This window comes from Cryptomeria japonica, chromosome 5, assembly GCF_030272615.1.
Source record: "Cryptomeria japonica chromosome 5, Sugi_1.0, whole genome shotgun sequence".
NCBI classification, from domain to species: Eukaryota; Viridiplantae; Streptophyta; class Pinopsida; order Cupressales; family Cupressaceae; genus Cryptomeria; species Cryptomeria japonica.
The window spans coordinates 897,978,652-898,001,654 of record NC_081409.1 but is presented as its reverse complement, the minus strand read 5'-3'; the positions used below and the strand labels follow the sequence as shown (position 1 = coordinate 898,001,654).

The window sequence follows — 23,003 nt, the reverse complement described above, 5'->3', positions numbered from 1 at the left end:
GCCTTTGCTTGGTTGGCAGTTTAGGACAGATTCCTTATAGGTATGAGACTACATAGGCTTGGTATTACTGTTGTTTTCCCTTGTGTCCTTTGTAACAAAAATTTGGAATCTTCTTCACACATGTTCCTACATTGTGATTATGCTTATGAATGTTGGCAGTGGTTGTTTGAGAAGTTAAATATATCCTTTGTTATTGGTAAGGATCTCATTTCCCATTTTAGATCTTGGCCCTTTATGTTTGCCTCATCTTTTTATGCATGCCTTTAGATCATATCTCCATCTATTATGATTTGGAATGTTTGGCTAGAGAGAAACAATAGGATATTTAAAAAAACAAGGTCTCGTGTGTCTGAGGTTCTATTAAAAATTGAGTCTTCAATCTCTGAGGTTGCTTTGTCATTTATTTATAAGAATTTAAAAAATCTTACTTCTTTTTCACACTGGGATAGTAGAGTTACTAGAGTTTGGAAGATGCTGTCAGTTTTACCCTCTCATGGTTCAATTTTAAAAAATAATGATGCAATAGGTAAGAGATGCTCTGCTAGATGGAAACCTCCTCCGCAGGGGCACTTTAAATTGAATTTTGATGGGGCCTCTCGTGGTAACCCTAGGTCGGCTGGGGTAGGCATGGTAATTTATGATCACAATGCAAATTTTATTCGAGCTAAGTGTCATGCTATTGGTTTTAAAACTAACAATTATGCTGAATTTCATGCTTTGTCTTTTGGATTGGATATGGTAATCTCTTTGGGAATTAAGGACTTAATAATTAAAGGTGATTCTATGGTGATTATTCAATGTGTTATGAAAAAAGAAATCAAATTGTTGGAATTTGCAGTATATACTTGATCCCATTTTACAAAAAATTGAATTGTTTGAATCTTTCTTGGTATCCCATTGTTACAGAGAAGTTAATAAGATTGTGGATTATTTGGCAAATTTAGCCATTGATAGCAATGCTAATCAGCGAGAGGTGGGTTTTGAGGAAATTCCTTCTAGGGTATGGGAAGGTTTGCAGCAATAGTTATGTGAGTTTCTTGAGTAATGTTGATGTAAAATTTTATGATCATAATTATTCCCGCTTTCCCCTTTCATTTCAAGTATTCATGTTCGTTGTCTGGAGGAGAGTTTGAGCTCATGGTATTTGATACAATAGTATTTTTCCAAAGGTTTTTTGATACTTTCTTTTTTGGCAGGAAGGTTTTTGGCTCATGGGATTTGGCATAGGGCTTTGGAAAATTATGTCTTCTTCCATTGATAGCAACTGTGGAGTCTACATTTGAAAATTATCCAATGGGTTTTTTTTTTTGGGCAAATTGTCATATGGGCTCTATGAAAAACTGATATTATATGTGTTGTGACTGCATTTTGTATGTGGTTTTGGGCGGGGTGTATAAACTGATCCGTTAGATACTATAGGTTTATTTTATGAGCTGTGACCGGAGGTTTTCATCCCAAGGTTCTTTCCTCCAGTATGCTCTTTGAATCTTGTGTAAAAAATAAAAAATATTAATAAAAAAGTTTAGTGGAATAATCCACTTTTATTGAAAAAAAATAAAAATTTGTTAAGAGATCGTTAATAATCGATTATGTATGGCATCGACTAAAATTATTATATAATCAATTAATGCGATTCAAATGCATAAATGGAAACAATGTGCATTGGAAGAGACATAGGACATATCTCTTGAGCGCATCCTATCATCTCAATTTGCAAGGTATAAGGAAGTGATCTATCTCATTCCATGAGGCATCGAAGGTGGGAATTGGGAATCCTTTTATCTCTTTATCCATAGTTGAATTTTTTTAGATAGAGTACTTGTCTTATTGGAAAATCTACTTGCGGGCATCTAAATACACATCCGAAATGACACAAGTATTATTGCTAGAGTACATGTTTAGAATAGACCCAGGAACCTCATTATTCTAAGCTAATGTCACAGTTTGGTTGCATACACAAATTATAATATTTGACATAGCAGCACCTTGTAATTGATCAAGCATATCAACATAATATACACATCACAAGATTATCTTGCATGGTAAAAATAAACCTATCAAACATAGCAGCTTTAGAAGGATCATTGCATAGTTCTATTATCATAGCAAAAAAGGATGAACTATATATCTGCATATCAATGATTCTTATAACATACTATTGATTATTATCAGTACATGCATTAATACTTAATCAACTTGCATAACTTACTGGTCATATTAGAAATAGTTGCGATTTAGCTATTCCAATCACTCAAAAGAAGTATCCTTCACAGTGTTGATTACAACTATTAAGAAATCAGTCTCTTTCAATTGAGGTTGCAAGGTAATTGTCCCCATTCCTTGAATTAGGCAAACGGGGACATTACAATGTCGGGTTCACCATTGTTTTTAAGGGTAAATTAAGCATAAATAACATAATTAGATTATCAGAGCGAATCACCAACTCTAATATAATCAAATTACTCCTAAATTACAATGAAATAATGCTAATATCAATTAAATTATGAAATGAATTGAAATCTAATTTAAGACTCCCTCAATTTATTTAACAAGACTTCCATTGCTCTTCTCCTTAGTTGTTGTTGAATTGGCTCTCAGGTATTGTAGTGATTTCTTGCATAGATTAGACAACTATTTCGAAGACTGTGATTCTAGATTGAATTGAGAAAAGAGGTTGAATTTATAGATTTTCAACACAAAGGAGGTGAGAAATAGAACTCAAGTGCTGATTGATAGATAACTAAGATTGATTGATCAATGAACTAGTCATGATTGACTTGTTAACTCAATAGATTGATCTATTAACTCATTTGATTGGGGAGTCAACTAAATAGATTGGCTAGTGAATTGAATAGATTAGCCAGTTGACTGAGTTGATTGAGAGATGATTGAATTGATTGAGAGATAATTGGTTAGTCAGAAAAAAAAGTGATTGAAGGAGATTGAAGAGTTAATTGAGTTAACTGATTGATTAACTAATTTGATCAACCAGTTATGATTTTTAAAATGTGTTGTAGGAGATTGACTTGAAATTCAATTTCATTTTGATTTGCATTTGAATTTGGGTTTTCAAATGCAGAAATGCACATGAGATTAATTGAAATTCACATTTGGTGAAATGTTAATTTGATGAAATGAAATTAATTGGAATTAGGTGAAATTCGAATTTGGGAAAAGATGAAATGAAATTAGATGAAATTAATTGGAATTAGAATTTGGGGACTTGGAGGAATAATTAATTGATTTAAATAATTTAAATGAAATTATTTAAACATTAGAAATGAGCTTAATTAAATAATAAAGATTATTTAACTAAGGAATAAATCGCAATTAATTAAATAATTAATATTTGACATGTTAAAGATGTAATAGTTTCATATAATTAGAGACAAGTGGCAATGATTCTATTTTATTCGGAACTGAAACATGCATGCATTTACCTATCATCTACATGTCAAATTTATTTAAAATCAATTTTTTTATTTACGGATATTTGTATATCATTGTAGATGCTTCTCAACATAATAAACAAATTTAAATAATAAAAATATAATATAGATAAATAAATATACATACATATAAATAAAAAATTGTGAAATAATAAAATAATATCAAAACTATTCTTTGTCACTTTTAAAACATAACAAATTCTGATTTTAAAAATAAAATTAAACAAATTTAAAGAATAAAAATATAATAAAATGGATTTCAAAATAAATATAAAATAAAAAAAATATTAAACAATCTTTAGAAAAATGTAGAAAAAAACAAAAACATATCAAAATCTGAGCATTTACGTTGAAGACAAAAAGTACATAGGTACCAAAAAAGTCACACGCAAGATAGAAAAAAGGAGACCAAAACAAACGTACTGACCAAAAACTTACAGGAAAGGTAAAACATCAACTTAAGCAAAACGCAGAAAAAATGAAACCACAGTTCAACAACAAAAATGTAGGGTTTTTCAGGACGCACAGAAATGTGACGGCATATGCTTACCGTTGCGTTTCTGGTAACAGAGTTAATATACATTATGAAGAATTTGTCAAGCCCTTTCTTATTCTGAGTTTTTTGAAGATTGCTAGAGCTCTGTATGTTGAAGTGATACAGAGTTTAAACTAGATTTAATTTCACAATTTTCTTTTCCAAATGTCTGGAGAAGAAGCTTTACCTCCTGCAATGGGGTTTGAAGCAACAGGAGGTGAAAGGCATTTACCACCTCCACCCCCTAATCTCCCAGAAGGATTTGTACCCCAACGGGTACCTCTGCCCGTTCAACAATCTACTCCTCAAATACCAGAAGAGCCCCCAATACCTCGCATTCTACCTATGACAAGACCTGGTAAGGGCCGAGCTGGTCGACCGGTAAAGCTTCTGTCTAATCACTTCGGTGTAGTTTTTTCAAATCTTAAAGATTCTTTTCACTACAATGTGAGTAAACTTTACCCTGTTTTCTAATTCATCTGTATTGTCTTGTTGTAGAATTCTTGTGAGCTTTATAAGTTCTATGCTACTTGTTCTAATTTCTGGGCATAAAGTGTTTTAACCTTATGGCTTTCATGATAAAGTTTGAGCAGATGTTTGATATGACTTAGAATTATTTTTGACATTTTTAATTGTGGCAACCCTGTTGATTTCAGGTTACAATCAGCAGTGATCGTGGGCCAATTACTAACAAGACTCTGTTGAGGAAAATAATGGATAAAGTGAAGGAAGTCTATGGCAAGACAGTGTTGGATGGCAAGGAATTTGCTTATGATGGAGAGAAAAGCATGTATACTATTGGAGCTCTTCCTCGAGTTAACACCGAATGTACTGTTTTTCTTGAGGAGGCAGCCAGGTAAGCATTTCATGCAATGCTTAGGTTATATGCATTTTGCAAATCATGTAATATTTCTTTCCTTCTAACCAGCCTTGTTATTTATAATGAGCTGTCATGCTAATCATGTATTTTTTGTTCTCTCTAATCTGTGAGTGTTCTCCGTTTTCTATCAGTGGTTCTGGGGCTGGTGACAATCAAAGAAAGAAAATGAGAAGAGAGGGCAGAGCAGAGAAATTCAAGGTGGAGATCAATTTTGCTGCAAAGATCTCAATGAAATCCCTTGAAGCTGTTTTACGAGGGGATGTGTCTGACAGATGCCAGGATGCACTGAGGGTTTTGGATATAATTCTCAGGCAACATGCTGCCAGAAAGTATGTCATTGTTTGGCAATTAGTTGAATGCTTGATTAGACGCTTGACTTTTCTGGTAATGATATAGTTTTGAAATCAATCTCGGGTTTGTTTATTTTCCCTTGTGATTGATTGCTTTCTACAGGAGCTATCTATTGGTGAGACAAAGTTTTTTTCATTGGAGTTTTGCTTCATTAGTGGATCTGGGAGGTGGTGTTCACGGATGTAAGGGATACCATGTTAGTTTCAGGCCTTCACAGAAGGGCCTGTCTCTGAATATGGGTGAGGACTGGTTTTCTTACGATGCTTTGCTATGGTTGGCGTGATAAACTTGTGTCGGATATTGTTTCCTCTGTTTTGATTTTAAATGAGTATGCTCCCTTTGGTTTCCTTAACTACATTGTTGTCATTTCATTACTGGTCATTGATTTGCCACCCTTGTTTTGTTTGTTATATTCTGCACTTCTATGTTTTTTATCAAATTTTTAGAGTCTTTGTTATCTTCTTATATGTTTATCGATGTGCATCGGTTAGACTAGGCTTTAGGTTCATCTTCTTTCTTATTTCATTTGATTTGTATGCTATATTGGAATTTTTTTATAGTTGAGTGAATTAGCCGATCAGGTTTTCTGGAATTTGTAAGCAATTGTTCTGTTTATCTGTGTGACTTGTTTTTTCTTTAATAGTGCAGTATCAGTTGTGGGTTTCACTTCATTAAATTGAAGTTTTATTTTAGGAATATTTGCAATTTCGCTGTTATAATCTGTCAACTGAAGGTTTTCTTCCTCATCCATGATGATAAATCAATGGATGCTGCAAAAGTGTTCATGTTTACCAAAAATACTCCCAAACATCTTCATGGACTCGGGAAACATTACATCTGTCCTTCTAATTTATGGGTATCTCTTGAAATTAAGTAATTTAGTTTCTTAACTAGGATGTGGATTTGGCTATTGGCCTTATGTGATTTCATTTAGAACATTTGTCTTTAATGTTTATTCCTTCTTGAGATTTGTTGTTCTGTTTTAGTATTTCTTATTCCATCTAAAGATGGAGAAAGATATCAAAATCCCTGAACTTATTTTATCAAACTTCTATGAAATAATAAATGGTGGGAAGTGAGGTTCTAAAAGTGCATTCCACTAACATTTTCAAAATTGAATGATTTGGTAGATTGTCTCTATTTGTTGAAAAACATTATCAGTTGCCCGATTGGTGTGCTTTGGATTTCAGTGATTGAATAAGATCTTCTTTCATTAGCAACTTGATTGTTTCATTTGTACGACCTTGCTGCTTTTTTCTTTTACAGTATCAACTGTGGGGTTTACTTATGTCTAACATGATTCTGTTTTAATAGTCTTTTCTCGTTTATACCTTAGAATAATTCGTGCTTTTCTTTTGTTAGACTACATTTGAGTCCTCCTAGTTAATGGGTCTCACCTAAAGTCCTGATTTTTATGATCTGTAAGTGGCTATTGTCTTTAATTCTATCTTCACTGATTATTTCTATTGGAGACATTGTGTTCGTTTTTTAGTTGAATTTCTCACTCCATCTAAACATGGAGATTGCTATAATATCTTTGAATTTCTTTTTGTTAAATTATTGTGAAATAAAATTTGGGGAAAGGAACACTTCTAAAAATGAATGGTTTAATAAATTATTCCTGCATTTTGACAAAAAGTATTGAATGTAATAATGCAATGCTTGGGCTTTCAACAATTATTTAGATATTTACTGAAATGGTTCCGTTGTTATGAGGACAGACGTTTCAACAACCATGCTTATTAAGCACGGTCATCTAATTGATTTCTTGTTAGCAAATCAAAATGTTGACAGTCCAAGGAAAATTGATTGGTTAAAGGTAAATTGTGCCTTTGCAATTTGTATCCCAATGTTGTATTTTGTTTTATTTCAGTTTTGTATTCTTATGTTGTCTTCAGGAAAATGTTTGCTTATTTATTGACCATTGGCTTTTCTATCTGTTATGTTTTACTTCATATTTTGCCTTCTTACAACTGTTTTATTTTTTGTCCTTCTGCAGGCAAGAAGAGTGTTGAAGGGGGTCCGAATAAAGGCGCTTCACACAAATATGGAATTTAAGGTTTTGGGTTTCAGTGAGAATATCTGCAAGGAACAACTGTATAAACCTCTTAGATTCCCTTCTAATCTTGCCTTCATTTTCTTTCCAAATATCTTGTAATTGCTTTTTCATTTTTTCGTATGAAGTAATGGGGATTTTTTGTCTTTGTCTGCGCCATTTGTATTGCTAACATTTAACTATGTCAACCTTCTCATGTGAAGATTTTCTTTGAAAGTGAGAAACCAGAATAATCAAGAAACGGAATCTCCACCTAAAACAATAGAGGTGACAGTTTGGGAATACTTCACGAATACCAAACAAATGAGTTTAAGACGTTCAGCTAATTTACCTTGTGTGGATGTGGGTAGACTGAAACGACCTAGTTATATCCCAATAGAGGTTGGTTATATAGTTATTTTTTAACAGGATATTTGAATGAAATCTAACGTGAAGTTAAATTTATCTTTGGTTCAATGGACAGCTCTGTGAAATCCTTCCTGGTCAGAGATACACAAAGGGCCTTACTACGGCTCAACGCTCATCTGTTGTTGAGCAATCTCGACAGAAACCAGAAAATAGAATGGTTGTGTTGCAAAAGGTAAGCATACTTTAATCTGAGCTGACTGTGTTTCACAACAAAGCAAGCAAACTGTAATTTTATTTAACAATGCAGACAATGGAGGCCAATGATTACAATTCAGATCCACTTTTGAGAGCATGCAATATTGATGTGGATAGGCAGTTGATGGCCATAGATGGCCGCATTCTTGAGCCACCAGAGGTAGGCTTCCTTGAACGGTCAATTCTATTAGGAATGTCTCCTTGCTACTAATAAACACATGGATAAGAATGGTCGGTAGATAAAGTAGATAACAAAATTCATGCATGATTCTGTGTTTTAGTGATCACCCTTTTTATTGGGTGGATTCAAATGTTGGTATTAAACCACCACGAGTCTGAGAAATGTATGCAGTTTCCCATCTAATTATTTGATATCATGTGAATTGTGCCTAGCTTAAGTTTGGGCAAGGTGGTGTGGGTGAAGAATTCCCACAACGGGGGCGTTGGAATTTCCACAAAAAGGTATTTGTATTTCAATTTGGCATATGGAATTGATTTTTAATTGCTTTGGTCTAACCAGTGGGGAAAACCTTATTTTAGACCATGGTTCGACCAGCAAATTTTGAAAGCTGGGCTGTAGTTAATTTCACAAAATGCAACGTGAATGAGTGTAAGCGTATTGCTGATAACCTTCAGCAGTGCTGTTATAGAAAAGGATTGGTATGTATTGAATATTCTGATAAAAAATGAAGTCTTGTTGACAAACTTGTGTTTGCAGTACATAAATTAGGTGTTTTTTTGGTTTTTGTAGAAGTTTGATTTGATCAGCGTCGGCCAAATTTTTTGTGAGAATCAAAGGGATATGCGTGCTACCCCTGTGGATAGAGTGGACAGGATGTTAAATCAAATGAAATCTAAGCTTTCAAAGCAACCCGATTTTCTGCTGTGTCTTCTACCAGAAAGGAAGACTAGTGATCTTTATGGTGATTAGATAATTTCTTTAGCAGTTTTTCCTGTTTTCGTTATGGCATTTTACTTTGAATATGTTGACTGAAGTTTGTAACATTATTGCCCTTATCTGAAAAGGTCCTTGGAAGAAAAAGTTCCTTTCAGAGATGGGTATTGTGAATCAGTGCATGGTCCCATCAAAGAAAATGGATGACCAGTTTTATACAAGTGTTGCCCTGAAAATAAATGTTAAGGTATTCTCCTCTGCCTAAAAATATATGAAATTAGGTAGTAGGTAACACATGCCCGTATAATAAGTGATATTTTCAATCATACAATTTTTTACTTACACTTGATATTGATACTAATTAATTAATTATTCCATTGTTCATTCAGTTTGGTGGGCTCAACTCTTTTCTTTCTTTAGAATATAATTCTTCTATACCAGGCATATCGTCACAGCCTACAATCATTATTGGTATGGATGTTTCACATGGTTCTCCAGGACATGGTGATACACCTTCAATCGCAGCTGTAAGTATTTAGGAACACGCTATTAAGGATTCCAATTCAAATATGATGTATTTGGTAAATTGAGTGATTAGATAATGGATACTTAATTGCATAACTGTCAAGGCTTCCAATTAAAATATAATTTATTTGCTAAAACTAAATGACATGGATGCTTAATTGTTGTATTTTGTAAAATTGTCATTACTATTTAAGTTCTTAACCAAATGGAATGTTATACTTTTCTGTAAATGCTTTTGATTGTGTTTTGGTTGAGCTATATTGGATGTGTTCAAAACGTATAATTTACATGAATGGTGAAAAGGCTATATAATTAAACATGTTTTACATATTTTCTACATTTCTATCAGTTTTCACGTTAAAAAATTCATCTAAGGAGAATGAATTCATGAAAGACTAGTCTGCATTTTTTAAGATTATGTGTGTTGAAAGGCATGAACAGTCTTTGGGCTGTTGTCTACCTTTGCACACAATTATTGAATGTGTTAGGTGGTATGGCCTTCAGAAATAATTGTTTTTAGAAACAATTTTGTTGACAGGTTGTTTCTTCTAGAGAATGGCCTATGATTTCAAGTTACAGAGCCTCGGTAAGGACCCAATCTCGAAAGGTTGAGATGATTGAAGCTCTATACAAACCAAAGCCTTTAGAACAAGATGGCAAAATGATGGATGTTGGCATGATCAAGTATTGTCCGTTTGGGATATTAATCGTTTTCATTGTTGTATCCTCTTAGCAATTTAATTTTTTCTGCATTGTTAATCATCTATGAAATGTCCTTCATTGTACAATGTGATTGAAAAGTTACCATTAATATTATCCATGCCATTAATCTTGTTTTTACAGTGAGTTGCTGTTAGATTTTTATAGTACATGCAAATCATCACATCTGGGACAGAAGCCACAACAAATGGTAATTTTCAGGTACGGGTGCTTTACTCATTACTGTATTGTATTTTTTATGGAACGGTCCAATTGAGTTGCATGATCAAAGAAGATTGATTAGGTTTGATTTTTTTTACAGGATGCATGATATATTTTGTTTTTACTGATTCTTTGTGATCAAAAGACCAGGGACCTCTTCTAACATTTGAAATATGTGGACCTTCTTGATCAAGGTTGTAGATTCTAAATAACTTTAATGTTTCAACAGGGTACGCTTTTTTTGATTTTATTTGTAGATTTTAAATTTAAAAATTAGACTTTGGTTCATATTTGTATAGGTTTTGTTTAGATGTTTAGTTGCATGATTCTTCATGATTATAAGAGCATGGACCCTACCGTCTTACTCAAATGAAAATTGCGTTCAATATAAGGACCATGTAGTGACAGGACAGAGACAAATCTAATTCAAGGTTCAGGTGTATTAAATTTGTTGCATTATTTTCCACTTTTCTAATCGAGATGGTTTCAAGTTTCAAGGCAATAAATTCTAAATTAGTTTTATATTTCAACAGGGTATGGTTGTTTTGGTTTTATTTGTAGATTTTAAATATACAAGAAAATTAGTCCTCGGTTCATATTAGCATATGTTTTCTTTAGATATTCAGTTTTATGTGATTCTCCATGATCATAACATCAAGGACTGTACAACTTAGACCTTGGTTCATATTTACAAAGGTTTTCTTTAGGTATTTAGTTTTGTTTGGTTCTTAATGACCATATGTTAAAGAATCCTACTGCATTGCTTGAAAGTAAATTGTACCTGATATTAAGACTATGTAGGCATGGTATCAAGTCTTTCTTCTAATTTGGGAAACAACAAGAATGTTTTTTGTTATTAGTTCCCATAAGTGGCATATGAGTCAAATGGATTTCAAACTGAGAAGATCTGATTGGTTCCTCTTTGAGGATGTGATTTACCTGTGTGTGCGTGATATTGGAAAGACAAATCTAATTACTTGTTTTGATGTATTTATATCTGTTGCATTCTTTTCCACTTTTCTAATTGAGATGGTATCAAGTCTTTCTTCTAATTCATGATGCAAGAAGAATGTTTTGTGTTATCATAAGTGGCAAACGAGTCAAATGGATTTCAAACTAAGAAGAAATGATTGGTTCTCTTTAAGGATGTGATTTATCTATGTGTCCTTGATCTATATTGTTTGTTAAGGACTTTCATTCTGTGGATATTTACAGAGATGGAGTTAGTGATTCACAATTTGATCAGGTCTTGAACGTTGAGTTACAAGCTATACTAAAGGTTGTTGTACTTTGTCTAAAGAATTTGTTATGTTATTGAGATTGAATTTTTTCATCCTATTAAGTTGCTTATCTGGGTGAACCATCAGGCATGCAATCATATTGAGAATGGTTATAGACCTAAAGTTACATTGATAATTGCCCAAAAGAATCATCATACTAAGCTTTTTCAGGCAAATGCATCTGGCAATGTTCAACCAGGTTTTTTTTTTACCCTAATTATTCTGTTCTTGAAAACAGAGCACGGTATATATAGCAAAAAATGCTCTGTTTATTATGGCTTGGAATTTTTTAAATACTTGTCGTATCTGACAAAAAGCCTAATTTATTTATATAAGGCAGTTGACAGATTAAATAGTAAATGGAGAAAGCAATCATCAGGCTGAAATGGAATTTTTGATTTAAAATGCATTTTCTGTTGAATATGCCCTTCACTGCAGGAACCGTCGTGGATACACAAATATGTCATCCAAGAAATTTTGATTTCTTTATGTGCCCACAAAATGGATCAATTGTAAGTACCGCTTGCTATCACATACTATTAACAAAATGCTGTTTTATTTCTTAAGATGCAGGGAATATCCATTTGCTGCTCTGATTCCTCTTTTGATGATTTTACTGTAGGGAGTTTCCAGGCCTACACATTACCATGTATTACTTGATGAAAACAATTTTGGCGTAGACAATATCCAATTTCTTGTTCATGCATTGTCATATGTGTAAGAATCAATGATCTTTGCCTAGTTACTTGCAATACTATTTCTATTTAGTGTATGTTTATTGTAATGTATATATATTCTGTCACAGGAATCAAAGAAGCACTACAGCAATGTCTACAGGTAATTTGGAACTCCTTTAAGGGTTTCTGAGAGAATTTCAATGAGATTTTCTTTTTTTTTATTTCTATTAAATTTTCATTTTGAAAATCATGATTTTGATGCTTATGCTTGAATTCTATACAGTGGCTCCGATAAACTATGCCCATCTGGCTGCCGCACAAATGCAACAGTTCTTAAAGGCTGAGGACCTTTCGGAATCTGCGTCTTGGTCTCGAAGAGGGGAAGGTTTGGTTGCATCAGGAAGGGAGAACATTCCAGAGCTCCCAAAGTTGCATAAAGATGTTTGTACTTCGATGTTTTTTTGCTGAGTCCTGAGCTAAATTGATCCTTGGGTACTTTTAAAGTATTTTCAGATAAATCCATTCTTGTACTAACCAAGAAAATAGTTTTGACTTAAGAAGTAGCAACAGTTTCTTTCGGTGATTTGCTAGGGCTGTAGTCACGTTAACTGTCAAATCGGTTTTGCCATTCATATGTAACTGGTGTTTTATGTAAAACTTAATGTGAGACATCTAAAAGTTGGAAGTGGTAGTTCTCTGGAGTAAGATTTTTTACTTTAAAAACTTGTAGTCTGGGTTGAATGTACGCGGTGCTGGCATGTGTGTTTAGTTTCATATGCTGATTAAGGTGTTATATGAAATTGGTGACACTTTTGGTCAGCTTTTGGTTTGTATTTTGTTGCTACACTACACACAGTATTACAGTTTTGTATTGTCGGTCTTGTGATTAACTTTTAAGCTAAACGGTGTAAAATAGTGTGATTAACTTTAAGCTAAACGGTGTAAAATAGTGTACTGTCGATTCAATGTATAACATATATGTGATCGCATTAACGTTGAAAATGCTAATGAGGTGAAAGTGAACTGAAAATTATGTTGAAAGTGAACTGAAAATTATGTTTAGGCATTCAAGAACTTGTTGCACGGGTAGTTACGCTGATAGTTTTTGGTTCTTATGGCATATAATAGTATTATGGTTGCACTTGTTATTCCATCGATGTTTCGAATTTACAGGTTTTGAACATATAGTTTATGGTATTCCATTTACGAACTTGTTGCATCTGTAACTCTATTGATGTTTATTTTTGGTTCTTATGGTAGATTAGTATTATGGTTGCATCTGTACTCTATTGATCATATAGTTTTGTTAGGATGTTTACTACATCGAAGTCTGAACTATAAACGAATTTCGTTTGTAATTGGGAAAAGCTGACTGAAGGAAAATTTATATTTCAATTTTATAGGTGGGACGTTTAATGTTGTTTGGTTTGTGTTTTTATTTTAAATTATATATTGAAAAAAGTGTAGGTACCACATGAGGGCTATGGTGTACCTCAAGCCAAGCCTTGGTTTCAAAATATGGTGCGGATTTCTTGTTTCAGTTGGTATTCTATTTTTGTTTTTCCCTTACTCTTTAGAAACAAGTGGTAATGTATTGGAGGGCTAATATGAAGAACTCAAAGGTCTATTGCATGTGATCTAAGTGATTTTTATGAGGAATTTAGATCAATGTTGTATGAGAGATTAATAGTGAAGAACTATAAGGATTGTTGCTTGTGATATGGTAGCTGACATGTAACTGTTGGCAGTAGAGTGGTTGGATTGTGATGATGATCAGGTGACCATCTCCGGTATGTTTCGATTGGTGGAATTGGTTCGGTTCGGTTATTCTTGTCATTCTGATGCGTATTTCACTCAGTTGGTTCGGGACTTAGTGTTCCGGAAGCTATCATTTGTTCTATTAAGCCTTTTGGTTATCAGTAAGGGTTTTACTGACAGAGTTTTGTTGAAGATCTTTTGGTGGATTTGATAAGCGGTGTTGGTGCGGTTTCTAGAAGGTCGCCAGGATGCTGGGTGCGTGCAAGAAGTTGTGTCCACTTTTTGGCCAAAAAGTGGAAGTTTTTTCCCTTTTTTTTTGATTTCATCCCGTTTTGACCTAAATATTTGAGGCACTTAAAGAATGATTATTGAAAAAAATTAGTAATAAAAAATGTAGTGCTCGAAGTCTATTTTCCAAATATGTAATTTATTTTAATACCTAGATCTTAAAAATGAAGTTTGAAAATGCATTAGTAAAACCTATAGTTTAAAAGTTACTTTTTAGGACCATACCGTGTTTGTGTACGGCAAGCATAATTTGACCTAAATGAAAGTATTTTTCTTTATCCTTTTGGGAAAAGATTTATAACTCACTCACCTTTGATGAAGATTTTTTTTGTAATTTTTTTCCATATATATATATATATATATGTTATTTTTTAATTGGGCATAATCATTGTTTTGAAAAATCCGCATAACAAATATATATATATATATATATATATATATATATATATATATATATATATATATATATATATATATATATATGTTATTTTTTAATTGGGCATAATCATTGTTTTGAAAAATCCGCATGTACGGCAAACATAATTTGATCTAAACTTAACATTTTTTTTATTTTTTTAAAACTGTATAGATTTGTCTGTAGTTCGATGTCATATATTTTTTTTTTTCAAAAAACTTAAAGACACAAAAGTTATTAAAAATTTTAAATAACCATGTTATTTCAAGTTTATGGATCTCTTTCATTATAAATTATTTTAAAATTAAAAATATTGATCCATTCTCTTAAAAAATTATATATTTGGAATCTAGACTGTGTGTACTATAATAAGTTTTTTTTGTTTAAAAAAAATCTGAAAAATTTGCAGTTCAGATATATTTTTTAAGTCATTTTTTTGTATGAAGCTTGATTTGGGCTTGAAGTTGCAGGTCAAACCAGTTCCAAGCCTCAGGTTCGCCTTTCCGAACCATTTTCCAAGCCTAATTCTGAACCTACAAGCAGACCCCAAAAACTCTTTTTACAAACGAGATCCCGTATATAAAATGAGATCCCGTTCTAAATTGCAAATTATTTAAAAATAACAAAACAACACCGGATCCCATTTTTAATTAAAACGGGATCCTGTTTTTTTTTTCATTATTTTATTTTTTTTTGAAATTGTATAAATAAGTGATCATTTAACATAATAAAAAATGTCTTCAAATGTACGAGTTTTTACATGATATATTATGATTTAGTTGTTCTTTGGATGCTTTTTTGTTGCAATTTTAGATCCATTTTTTGAAGGTGACATTTATTGCATAAGTTTTTAGTCATGGGATCTAAACAACGTCAGAAGAAGAAACAAATGAGGGAATTGACCGTAGAAGAAACAGAGAAGAAAGAGAGAAGGAGGCCAAACGTCAAAGGGATAGAAGAATGAGGATTCAACAAATGAATAATCCTGATGCTTCTGGATCCACAACAATGGAAGAGACAAACATTCAAGATGATGCCATGGGGGATCAGATGGACGTAGATGATGCAATTATGGATGATGCCGATGTGAATGAAACAATTATGAAGAATATTTCAAGTACAACATCCTCAAATCCAGGTACATCTTCAAATTATCCAGGTACATCTTCAAATCCTTGTCTGGAAGACATGGATAATGTGATTATAGGTGATATTCATATTGATGATTTAGTAGAAGCTAGATATACCAATGTTGAGATTGATAGATTGTCCATGAAAATGAAAACCTTCATGTTGGTAAAGATGAAATTCTTTTGAATGTTGAAAGTGAAAATCCTTTTGAACACGGTGAAAATGAAAATCCTCCAATTGTTGAAGATCAGGGAAACTTTTTTATAAAAATTGAAAAAAAGGTTATGGATAATCTTCCTGGTAAGATTTCTTGAAGACATATAAGAACATATGCCAATAGAATATACAAAGAATTTTTTAATCAAAAAAAACTTGCAATTCAATGTCAACTTATGATGCAATTGATGAGAATGTGGAAAATGAGAAAAGTGATGAAAAAAATAGGCATGTATGTGAAACCATCATAAAAAGATGAATCCGTTAAGCATGCTATGTCTACTGTTGCAAGTGCCATTGAATCTATTGGTACAACAAGTTGATCTAAAGATAAGAATGTAGTGCAACGAGCTATAACAACTGCCATAGTGAATAAAGCAACCTTGAATAAAAGGATGGTAAGCAACATTAGTGGAATTTTAAAGACGCATCCTAAAACATTGGTTAGAGTAGTTAAAAAAAGAGAAAGTATTGAAAGTGATCCAATCAACCAAAGTTGGAGTTTTAGTGGTTGACTTCACAGGTCAGATATGAAATTGAATATTGAAGTGAAATCTTTGGTTGAAAAGTTTTGGCATGATAATACAAGGGTATCATCTAATGCTAGAGATGTTCTAAAATTGAGAGTGGGGTGTAAAATTTGTGACCCTCATCCAAAACACCTATTAGACACAACTCAAACTGAATTTTATAGAAAATTTTTGGATGAAATTTTGTTACTTGGAAATATTACTATAAGTCAAAGATCATTTGAAAAATGCAAGCCCTGTTATGTGAAAATTAATAAGCAAAGAGTCTCTTGTTGTTGTATAATGCATGTGCAATTTCATTACCATTATGATGTTTTTTGATACATACATTGTGTTTTGCATAGTAACATGCTTATCCAAGAATGTGACATTGATATGCCACCTGAATCAATCAAGGAATTTGTAGCAAGTTTATTTTGTCAAAGAACTGATGGCCAATTATTTTATTTATATTCATGTATCTCTGGACAATGTTCTAGTTGTGGCAATTTTTCATCACTAGTAGAATGTATGCATGAGAATAGTGAAACTGATTTTGGACAACAACTAGTGGATGTTAGAAGATTTAAGAATGTTGGACATCTTTTAAAGGATGGGAAAACAAGAAAGTGTGTCGATTTAATTACAGAGAATGTTAGTGTACATGCATTCATGTCAGAATTTAAAAGTAAGATTGCACCAAAATATGTGACACACTCTCAACATGCTAGATGACTTGATTCTCAATTTCGCACATGTAGAAATACATTTCCAATTGGAAGTATACTATCAATGGTGGATTTTGCACAAAACTATACTCTTAAGCCACAAGAGGAAATTCAATCTCAATATTACAATTCCACTCAAGTTGCTATTTTTGTTCATATTGTTTATAGACACACAGATGATAGCACGGAGGATGATAGAAAAATCCTAAGGGAGTATCATTTCTATGTGAGTGATAATAGGATGCACTTGTCGGAGTTTGTTCAATATTGTTTTAGCATATTTTATAGAAATATAAGAGAAAGAGGAATCTAGATGATAGAACATCTTATATAGTCAGATAATTGTACTGGACAATTCAAGAATGCTCGAATGTTTTATTGGTTAAGCAGGGCTCACAAGGAATACAATATCCAACATATATGGAGTTTTTTTGAAGCTGGACATGGTAAAGGAGAACATGATGGAGCTAATGCATGTGTTAAAAGAATTCTTGCTAAAGAGCAATTAAAATTTGAAGATAATGTAAAATTTAAAGATGCACGTGCAATTGTAGATTGGTGCAACACAACCTTATCTACTGTATCAAGTGTGAACTCTACAATTCAATGATTCTTTTGGTTAGTTGAAGAGGAAAACATTGTGCCGAAACTTGATTGTGAGACAATTAGCGGATCTGCAAAATGGCATTCATTTAAGAGTTCAAATGCAAGCACACAGACTATATGGATAAGGGAACTTGCATGTTTTTGTCAGTTTTCTATTTTAGGTGATTCTGATGTATGTGAGAATATTGAATGGGTTGAAGATTGGAATCCAGATCGTTGAATCCTACTCAAGCACAAGATCAAATTAACACAATTGAAGATAATGATGAACTGTTTGCATCAGATGATTATGATCGTGTTTCAGACCTTGTACAGGAAGGTAATCATTTTTTATTTTTTGTTGGCCATTTAATAAAATTAGTTTCAAACTTTTTTATATTTAGTGTAAATTAAATATGGTATTTTTTTTAATTCTAAATTTTGATAATTTATTAATTTTTTGTTTGTCTAGGATATGTGTATGTCGTTGTTGCACCCGAGGACAATAAAGATGAAACAAAATATTGGTTGGCTCAATGTGTTGAGACTAAACACAAACTATTTAATCCTCGAGAATATGACGATGGTTTTCATTATCCGACTGGTTTAGTGGTAGTTGTTGGAACTTGGCTAAGGAAATATTTGACAAGGAAGAATGGTTTTCCTTCTTTTGAAGATTATGAAACACATAAGAAGATAATACACTACTCACATTTGATTGTTGCAACAAATATACAACTAGTGAGATATTGCGGTAGACCTAGTAATAAAATGTCGTGGACAATTTCTATGGAAGATCACGAGACAATTATAGATGCTTTGGAAAAAAGAGAGGATGCAGATGGTACAATGGAATAAGTATTTAAATAAAGAGGTATGTATATATGTACATGTATATTTAATATATATATATATATTAAATATATAATTTCTTTTTATTACATACCATTTGATCATGTAGATGGTTTAAATATTATTGTTTGATATATATAGGTCCATCCCCTTATTGAGAGCTCTTACACTTGATTGTGGTACATGTAATGGAATAAGTATTTAATATATAGAGGTACGTATACTTGTTTTGAAAATTACATGTCTTTTGAAATGATTTAAATTGATATAAATTGCTTTTAAGATATATATAAGTTTTCATAATTCATTTAAAATGTGAACTTGACTATTTTGCACTTCCATCTAGATTCTAATTTTTTTGTCCCCTTAAGCCATGTCCTATTTCTAGTTTGATCCCCTTAAGCCACATGTCCCAATTGTACACCCATCCCCTTAAGCCAAGTCATGTCCTAATCAATTAATTTCCCCTTACGTCATGTCCTATAATTTAGTTCAAATGATCCTCTTTCAAGCCACATGTCCTATTTCTAGTTTGATCCCCTTAAGCCACATGTCCCAATTGTACACCCATCCCCTTAAGCCGAGTCTTGTCCTAATCAATTAATTTCCCCTTAAGCCATGTCCTATAATTTAGTTCAAATGATCCTCTTTTAAGCCACATGTCCCAATTGTACACCCATCCCCTTAAGCCAAGTCATGTCCTAATCAATTAATTTCCCCTTAAGCCATGTCCTATAATTTAGTTCAAATGATCCTCTTTTAAGCCACACGTCCTATTTCTAGTTTGATCACCTTAAGTCACGTCCCAATTATGCCCATCACCTTTAGCTTTCCTCATGCACGTCCTAATTAGTTAGTTTCCCCTTAAGCCACATGTCCTAGTTTTAACTTAAATCACCCCTAGATTTAAATCCTATATATAATATATATCTAACTATTTTTTGTTGTTGTAGGTTTATCTTAAAGTAGTTTTTTGTTGTTGGTGGCATGTGAAACGAGTTCATGAATCTTTAGAATTAAATCAAGATTTCCAATGAATTGGTAAACATCATTTTTTTGTTAAATGTTTAGTTTTAATTTATATATTTGATGTTTTTCAATGATAAATTGTTCAATTGCTTAAATAATTTCCCCTTTTAAGCCATGTCCTAATTGGTATGTATGCATCATTTTTTTTATTAAATTTGACTTAGTTAATTTATTTTTTGTATTTTTAATTAAATTTGACTTCGTTAATATACATGCATTTAATAATTTATTTCTAATTAAGTTTTGATTAATTTTTTTTGTGTGTGCATGTAGGTACATCTTGTAACCAGGCTTTTTAATTGTGGAGATCTAATTTAGAATCTCTAGATTGCTTTTGAAACTGTGGAGATCTAATTTATCTAGATTGCTTTTGAAACTTATATAATACTTTAGATTTCAAAATATTGAGTTAGACTTTAATATTTAGATTTAAGACGTGTGGATCTTGAAAATTTTAAATTCAAGAGATGTGGATGAAGCTAAATTATTTTATATTCAAGAGATGCACCTGGATTAAACTTTTTTATATAAGCTTTTAGTATGTATATATGTGTGCATGTACATGGTTATTTTAGAAATTATCAATTGCTTTGAATTAAATTTTTAATGTATACAATGTGTGTTTATACGTGTTATTTTGAAAAATATCAAAATTGCAAGTGTTTTATTTTTAATGTATATATGTACATGTGTAGAAGTGTGCTATTTTTAAAAATATAAATTGCTCATGTGTATATGTGTTCAATTGCACTTGCTTCATTTATTTTTAATGTATTTATTTATTTTTAGTATCATGTACGTACACATGTACCCATGTATATAGATTGAGATTAAAAATAAATGAAATTTACATAGCTCCAGATGATTATAAATAAATAAATATATGTATAAATATAATGTCCATGAAACACATGTATGTATGTGTACTAGAAGTGAACACTCGATTGTAAAACACACACACACACACACGTGCATATATGTATATCAAGTCTAGATGTGTGATGTTCAAAAAGTCCACATGTGGTCAACATGACATATAATCAAAGTGTACGTGCAAAATAAACAAGTCCATGTGTACACATGTACACATTTACATCAAGTCCATGCTCAAAATGAAATATATAATCAAAGTGCGCAAAATAAACAAGTCCCATGGGATGGAATGATCAAATGTCAGTAAACTGCATGAAACATGTAACAAATCTAGCCCCTAAAATGAAGATGACTGTAAGCCCTAAATCATTCTAGATTCCTCTTCAAGCCACGCAGACGAAGAGGAGAAGATCCACTCTGCAAGACAAAAATGTTATAGTTTGTGAGAGTTCTACGTAGTTCATGTTCATGCATATATATATTTAAAAACAATTTTAAAATTTCAAATATAATTTCAGTAGCACATACGTGTACATGAGTAGGCTCATCTTCTCTAGACTCCACTGAGGGCTCTGCATCTCTAGGTGCTATAGGGGCAGTCGATGGCACTGGTATCTCATGCTATATAGTATATGTACACACACATATATATATAGATCAAGATCAATGATTTAAAATAGAAATTTAAATTAAATTTATATTTAAAATGTTTATTTTGAACTAGAGATAATTTTAATGTTCATACGCATGTACCTGACTCAGATCATCTCCTATATGCATTGTATCCTGGGCGACATCAACAAAAACTCCACTATCAACAAGATCCTACAAGGTATTTAAAAAAGAGTTGCACATGTCAATTATATGCACGCATTTGTACATATATTATATATACTAATTAATTTAATTTTTAAATAAAAACTTTGAAACTTGCATCATTTTAAAAAAATTTAAATCAACATTAAATACTTGAAATGTAGACGATGTCTGCAGAAAAATATCAAGAAGATCAAGATGATCATATGGCCCATCTGAATGTAAACTCATCCTAATGGTCGTGTCCACCTGTACAACAAAATTAATTAAATCTCTCTCTCTCTCTCTCTCTCTCTCTCTCTCTCTCTCTCTCTATCTCTCTATCTATCTATCTATATACATACATAAAAATTAAGATAGAGTGTCAACATACTGAATTTCTCTGCTCATCCCCAACAACCGATGCTGGAGGAGCTGCACTCACCATAGTGGCAAGTGGATAATCCGACGTGGAAGTCGGTGTCGTAGTGGCCCCAAACACGGGCTGGAGACATGTACATGTGTAAATAGTGAAGACATATAGATAGAGAGATCTATATAAATTATGTAGATTTAAATATATATAGTGCAAACTGTATGTATGTACTGGATCTCCCCATATCTGTTTACCACGTATATCATGATCTATGGGATGATTATCGATACAAAGAAAATCGACATATGAACCAATATTATCATGATCAGTGGATGCTCCCCGTGCAACTGAAGAGGATGGACCATGATGTGAACTTGAAGCAAGGTCTGAACCATCACAAGGCCCATAGCATAGTCGACGACAACTCATACAAAAATGAGGTGTCGATGTATGTGGAATGGTTGCACTCATGTCAACATCATCCTCAGCAGTGTCAATGTCGCCACGGTCCAACAAATCAGCTATTTGCTGACTAAGGCTACCAATGAGTGTGGTCAATGAGTCCAATGTGGAGATAACAAAATGTTGATGAACAGTCATAGGTATAACAGACATAGGAGCCACAATGGCCTAGCGATGGGCAGGTCTATTGGGGTCAATACGTGCCCCCAACCTATCCTGTGGCATGCCACCACCAACACCTTGGAATGCTCTAATATCAAAATAATTGGGCTTTAAACCCAAAACAAACTGTGCATATAATGTTATCAAGAAGTATAAAGGGAACTCTAAGTTGGCATGTGGTGGGGTGTCAAATACCATCTACCATGATCCCAAAAATTATCAGCCATGCCCCGATGTGTACACCACCCCATGGATATGCGGGATTTTTTTGGTGGAATGGGTTCACCTGTGGTGGGGTTTGAAAAATATGGAACAAGGTGAGATTTGTTTATTCTTAGGTTCAAAATATCCTTATAGGAGAGGCCATCAGAATAAAACTGGCGTCTCTCCTCTCTCCATGCTCGACATGAATCGAGCTCTGCATCTATAGACCTAATTGCATCAATAACGTTTTGCATCTTCGATGCAAAATAGTGCATGTGTGGGGATATATGTGGTTCTCTAAGGATCTAATTAACTTTTCCTTGTATGAAAACAACATTCTCATCAATAATTGCTCGAAATCGAGCCTCAGCAGAATCAGGAGGTGGAGGATGATGATTGGGTGGGGGTGGAGGTGGTGCATCATGGGCAGGGTCATCTGGGGGGGTTG

General features: G+C 32.8%; 1 protein-coding gene across 4 annotated transcripts; it reads left to right on the top strand.

Moving 5' to 3' along the window:
* The first annotated feature begins 3,873 nt into the window (after positions 1 to 3,873).
* On the top strand, positions 3,874 to 12,991 carry LOC131033581 (protein argonaute 4A). 4 transcript variants are annotated; one of them, XM_057964811.2, is made up of 22 exons: positions 3,875 to 4,431; positions 4,641 to 4,840; positions 4,996 to 5,193; positions 5,318 to 5,454; positions 6,937 to 7,034; positions 7,215 to 7,312; positions 7,475 to 7,538; positions 7,735 to 7,851; positions 7,927 to 8,034; positions 8,268 to 8,336; positions 8,415 to 8,534; positions 8,626 to 8,797; positions 8,901 to 9,016; positions 9,159 to 9,296; positions 9,833 to 9,978; positions 10,138 to 10,215; positions 11,431 to 11,494; positions 11,583 to 11,694; positions 11,934 to 12,007; positions 12,118 to 12,212; positions 12,301 to 12,332; positions 12,456 to 12,991. In XM_057964811.2, the coding sequence occupies exons 1-22, from the start codon at positions 4,150 to 4,152 to the stop codon at positions 12,638 to 12,640; spliced, it is 2,703 nt and encodes a 900-aa protein (XP_057820794.1). In that variant the 5' UTR covers positions 3,875 to 4,149; the 3' UTR covers positions 12,641 to 12,991. The 4 variants fall into 4 exon arrangements, 3 of the variants coding, with proteins under 3 accessions (XP_057820795.1, XP_057820794.1, XP_057820793.1); XM_057964810.2 differs by having other exon boundaries at positions 7,475 to 7,652; XR_009103625.2 differs by lacking the exons at positions 11,583 to 11,694; positions 11,934 to 12,007; positions 12,118 to 12,212; positions 12,301 to 12,332; positions 12,456 to 12,991 and adding an exon at positions 10,361 to 10,445 and having other exon boundaries at positions 3,874 to 4,431; positions 7,475 to 7,652.
* The last annotated feature ends 10,012 nt before the right edge of the window (positions 12,992 to 23,003 follow it).

What these genes read in the sequence shown, in the direction of transcription:
- LOC131033581 (XM_057964810.2), top strand. Translation starts at nt 4,150, where the DNA reads ATGTCTGGAGAAGAAGCTTTACCTCCTGCAATGGGGTTTGAAGCAACA. An exon ending in AAGATTCTTTTCACTACAAT is followed by an intron (nt 4,432 to 4,640) that starts GTGAGTAAACTT and finishes TGTTGATTTCAG; the next exon opens with GTTACAATCAGCAGTGATCG. An exon ending in GCTGTTATAGAAAAGGATTG is followed by an intron (nt 8,535 to 8,625) that starts GTATGTATTGAA and finishes TGGTTTTTGTAG; the next exon opens with AAGTTTGATTTGATCAGCGT.